The sequence below is a fragment of the Branchiostoma belcheri genome, unplaced genomic scaffold (assembly GCF_001625305.1).
Source record: "Branchiostoma belcheri isolate BF01 breed outbred unplaced genomic scaffold, Haploidv18h27 scaffold103, whole genome shotgun sequence".
NCBI lineage: Eukaryota > Metazoa > Chordata > Leptocardii > Amphioxiformes > Branchiostomatidae > Branchiostoma > Branchiostoma belcheri.
In genome coordinates, this window is record NW_017802414.1 from 182,579 (window position 1) to 187,945 (window position 5,367).

General features: G+C 43.9%; 1 protein-coding gene across 1 annotated transcript; it reads left to right on the forward strand.

The window, feature by feature from the left end:
• Positions 1 to 2,169: 2,169 nt before the first annotated feature.
• Positions 2,170 to 5,367, forward strand: LOC109475464. Its single transcript, XM_019776076.1, has 4 exons — positions 2,170 to 2,227; positions 3,731 to 3,777; positions 4,555 to 4,645; positions 5,073 to 5,367. Exons 1-4 carry the CDS (start codon positions 2,170 to 2,172, stop codon positions 5,201 to 5,203), a joined length of 327 nt encoding a protein of 108 aa, XP_019631635.1. The 3' UTR covers positions 5,204 to 5,367.

The window sequence follows — 5,367 nt, forward strand, 5'->3', positions numbered from 1 at the left end:
CCACTCCGCTACTATGGAGATCGAATCCCCCGAACCCGCGAATCTTGTTCGATATGACGTCATTCGAATAGAGCGGGCGTTCGATCTGGGGTTACCCGCGGTCATTTACAGTAAAGCCGCTACAACCGGCTACTTCAAGCCCTTTTTTACTTGGGAACCACGGAACAGGAAAATCCACCTTTCCACAAATATGAACCGTTTTCAAAACATTACATCTATGCCGTGATTTTATTGTGGATATGTAACATGTAACGAAGCTACTGCCGTCATCGTGGGTGACCTTGAAGGTCAGAATTCTTGTTGACGCTGTTATAAAATCCAGGTCCCCATATCCAAGTGGCACAGCATGCGTGCAAACATGGTATTTTAACCATTCCCAAAAATCGTTCAAATTACCTCATTGAGGTCTTCTTTGGAAGAGCAACGATTTCCGCAGATTTCTGTCTTAGGGATTTTTTAAATATGGCCGCGATTATGAATTATCGGTATTTAAAGTTAAAACACTGCGTTTTTAGCTCTTCTTTTGACTGTAAGTCGAGTTTTAGTTAAAAAATAAAAAAAATCCTAAGACAGAAAGTTTAAATTTAGTGTAATATTTCTAAAAATCCAAAAATCTAACCTTATTTTTAATTTTCGGGGCCTCTTAAAATCAGTTGTTTGGTTCTCGTGAACCCTTTTTGAAATCCGAAATTGATCTCATTTGGAAGCAAATGTACACAAAGTGGAGCAAAGGCAGTGCAAGAATAACATTTGAGGTAAACAAAATCACTTATTACATTTTATTTTGACGAGTATTTACTCTCCAATTACTTTTGTTTATTTTCAAATTTTACCCGTTACCCCCGGGCCGGCCCGGGACTCCCGCGCGGCCACGTTCGAACGCGTTCTGTAACCCGATACCTCCCTAGTAATGCGACTTTTAGCCTAGCAACCGACCGCCGTGCATATTTGTCATGATGCAACATTCAGTTCTTTTTTACTTTAACTTTAACCCAATGTCACTATGAACCCAGGTAGGTCTGAGTCCGCTCTGAAAGTCAAGAGGAATGCGAAGCTGTGGAACAATGTCGGGCACGCGCAAAAGAACCAGGACAGACACACAGAGGCGCTATTAATACTATTTCCTGCGATCTGCTGGGTAGGTTTTGTTGTATATGTAAGTAGAATTGAGTGTTCTAGAGATTGATAGACTGGAAATAGTTCCTCCTAGCATGCGCGAGACCATTTAGACTGCCAAGTTGACCTTAATCTGAAGTATTTACAAAATCTGCTCACCTTCCTGCCTCTCTACTGTAGTCAAATATCTACAAAACTTGTACATGTGTATACTAGTAGGCAAACACACACAGACACTCACACACACACACACACACTCACACACGCACGCACACACACACACACTCACACACACACACACACACACACACACTCACACGCACGCCAACACATGCACGCACGCACGCACACACTCACACGCACACACACGCACGCACGCACGCACACACACACACACACACACACACACACACACACACACACACACCTGCACCAGTTGGTACGTAGGGCAGCACCAACCCCCTGTTTAACAGCCCTTGGGGCACACAGAATCACTATAACAGGGGGCTAGTCCACTGGTAGTGGTCTGTTTTTCACTCAAATACTCTTTCCCAAATGCTGAGTGCTAAGCAGAGAAAGCAGTATGCACCATAATTATAAGTCTTTGGTATGACTCGGCAGGGGATCGAACATACCGAATGCAAGGTGAGCACTAGCTGCCCACTTAGCTATTGCACTGGTTAACAGGTACCAAAGTGGGAAACTCATCGAAAAGATGTACATGCAAATACACTTACAAACACATCCAAAATAACACCTCCATACCCAGAAGAATGTGGTGCAAATAATTCACTGTGCAACGCTTGGTACAAGGTACAAAGAATGGCACGTTTTAGCCACAAAGGTTGTCGGCGATCTATTGACGTCAGGAATCAGACGTCGTGACCATGATCTTTTTGGAGCGCTGTTTTCTGCTCTTTCCACACCGGAAGGCCTGTTTATGATAAGTGCCGGGGGTACGTATAAATTCGCCGTCGGCTAAACATCGGCACCACACCGTCGCCGCTTCACTCACCTGACGCCGCGCTCGACAAACTCCGCCGCGCCGCAGAAATGGCATCCCGCCTGGCCCTGGCCCTTCTCCTCGGGCTCGTCATCGCCGTGCTTCCCGGTAAGTCACGCGCAGTCTTCAGGCAGATTTATTGTTTTGTCTTTTTCCCCTCACCTGGCGTCGAATGGCTGGAGTGGTGCAGCTTTCAGATGGTTCGATTCCTGATACCTCAGTCCACCCAATTGTAAAGTGTGTACCTGATTTCGGTTCCGGAGGTAAAAGGCGGCGAAAGGAGAAGAATGGGCTCCGCCTTTAGATACAGTGGATTAAGAGCCCACCTCTAAAAAAGTTATAGGGTTGCCTTTACCTTCTTTTTGGAATTTTTTAGGAGTACTTGTTGTCGAAACACAAGGGAAAACCTTGTCACTTGAAGTGGAAATGATATATACTGTGGTCGGTATGATAGCGGACAGCGTTAGGTCGAAGACAGCAGTTCTTGAAATGCAAAATGCAACCCGTGCCGTACCGCCACCACTAAATCATACCATATAAGATCTGTCAATCCGTTTTCTTTCTGTTCTTCTTCACGCCTCACTTAGTGTCACAGGTCGCGGTGCAAGTACTAGTGTATACGTTAGTATATTCAGCTTCCTCCTGCTTCTTGGTCAGCTTCTTGGCATAAATGTAGGAAAATTTAAGATGAATCAAAGTTGGTTTGTGGAAAGATGTAAGCAATATAAATTTCTCTCTATTACATGAGCCGAGGAATTTACTAAAAGGTATATTTCTATCGCTATCACATGCAGGACAATCTCCAGTAAAATGTACCTAATCTGTTACCAGATTGGCCGGTCGATTCTCTGCCCAGATGAATCTTCCTGATTCGATTCGATTCGATTTGCACTTTGTGGCGACTGATTCTTGTTTCGTAATGGTGGATCAGTTACGTAAATCTGCAATCTCCATTTATCCTTCTTCATTATAGGAATGTTTCCGTAGTCTGTACGACTATAATTTTTTTTTAATTTGCATTTGCATTTTTACAACTTTGTAATTGAGAATTTCTGATGGAAATATCCTGACGAAATTACGCTTGTATTATTCCGTCCATTGGTCAGGCTTCTAGAAGGCCCAATCAGGTCCAGATTTGTACGAGATTGTGTAATACAGGCAAGGATAGAAAATAAATGCTGCTTTTGAACGGTAAGTTGAAGAATTATAGTATGGCACGCACATATTAAACGATTGATTTGGCGTTTCGCCAGGTGAATCTAGCCGCGATCCTCTATACATGTATATAGAGGCACGCCAGACGCCCAACACTCGATTAGCAAATATACTTGGCATAAAAAACGTCGTCTGCCCGAAGGCTATCAGTAATAAAGGCCCTGATGTAGTCATGTTAGCACGTGCCGAAAAATCCCAATAGAATACTTGATGACATTTAGGGAAACCAGAGGCCTCCAGGTGAACGGAGCACAATCTAATTTTGCCCGTACAAGATGGTATGATATTCTTGGAATATTTAATTTGGTATGATTATGGTATGCCATACAACCCCCTAGGCTGTTCTGTTGAATGTCATTCACAAAAACCTAAAATGCGTATTATCTTCTACTCCAGGAGAGGCGCGAGACGACACTGGGTCCGGAAACTCCGGAGAACTCTTGGTGAGTAGACGTCTTCTATCGCTAGTGTGCCATCAATTAAAAAGGCATCCAATGCAATTTCAGGGTGTCAAAACATGATTTTCAAAGACAATTTTCTTGGGTGTTAGTTGAATCAATCATTTCTCGTGTCATACTTATATCTGTAAGACAAATATGCGACGTCGCTGACGGAAACTGGTGGCTTGTTTTGTATCGTAGGCTGGATCTAGCTATTTATGGTCGGTACCCAAAAAATAAAGCTATATAGCTTGTTTCAGCGCTATTTCAAATGCTTCAAGTATAAAATGATGATTAAATGTGCGAAGAATTGAAAATATCAGTAAATGCCAAGATCAGATGGATTTCCTCATCCAGAATATCTTTTTTTGTCGCCCTGAAATTTCATTGAATGTCTTTAACGACGCCGTTATTGTAGTATTGTTGTATCTTTCAAACACCCCTGGCGCGTTTGTCTACTCGTATACTGAGAATCACAAAAGAAAAAGACGAATCATATGCTCAACATGTCACAGTATGACGTCCCCTCTAGTTTCACATACATATCTATAAATATGCCGAAAAAACTTAATCTTCTACCAAGATCCACATATAATAACTATCAACGAATCTAACTACGAATATAATACATAATTAATATATTCCAATTGCCTCTGTTGTGTATGCTATTGCTGTGTGTTATATTAAGCCCAGTGCTGCCCGAAAAGCCCGTTGTAAGACCGATGAAAAAGTGAAAGTAAAGTGAAACGTTTTTTTTTTAATCTATTTTCCTCCTGACAGGGAACGGAAAGCGACAAGCCTGCACTACTCGACCAGGAAGGGGACATTTCGCGGAGCAAGCGCACTTGGACTCTTCCAGAAGCACGAAAATGTAAGGAACCCAGTGTAACATGTTTAACCTAACCTGATTTCTGTACATCTTTCTTTTTCTCTGTCTCTCTCTGCGTTCTCCTGACTAATGATTCCTGATCTCCTCCTAATTCTGGGAATGGTTCTCTTGAGTTAGGGGTGTATGGCCAATCAGCACTGACAAAGAGGGATGTGTCAAGCCCCTGTCGCACATTCACGAATTTGGCCTCCCGAACACTATAGCTAGCCGAACGCCTGCCAACCATGGTTAGGAGTAGGTCGGCGCGGAGTAGTCGGCTGGCGTTCGCCAAATTCGGCTAGCCTATGGTCCGGCTTTCAAACTGTTTAAAACATTTGTGGGTGTTCGGGAGGGTGGGCCTGGTTCGCTGAAGCAGGTATTCAGGAACGAATTCAGGTGGAGGTCTAACACAGTTAACTTAACGTTTCAGGCCGTAACCAGCCCTGCTGCATGCGGCGGTGCGCGGGGGATTTCTACCCTTTCACCATCGGCATCTACCATCGCAAGGGCGGCGGCCGGGGGAACCACCGCGGGTGCTGGTGCTACCGCCTGCCGTTCTGAGCTGTTCTACGGCCACCCGCAGGCACTGGCCGGTGCCGAACACGGGAAGTATTAACTAAGATACGGAAAAGAACTTCCTAATTCCTCGTCGTACAAAAGTGGTGGAGTACAAATTATATTTGTACTATCAGAAGACGAGTAACAAGGATGGATAAATCAGAATG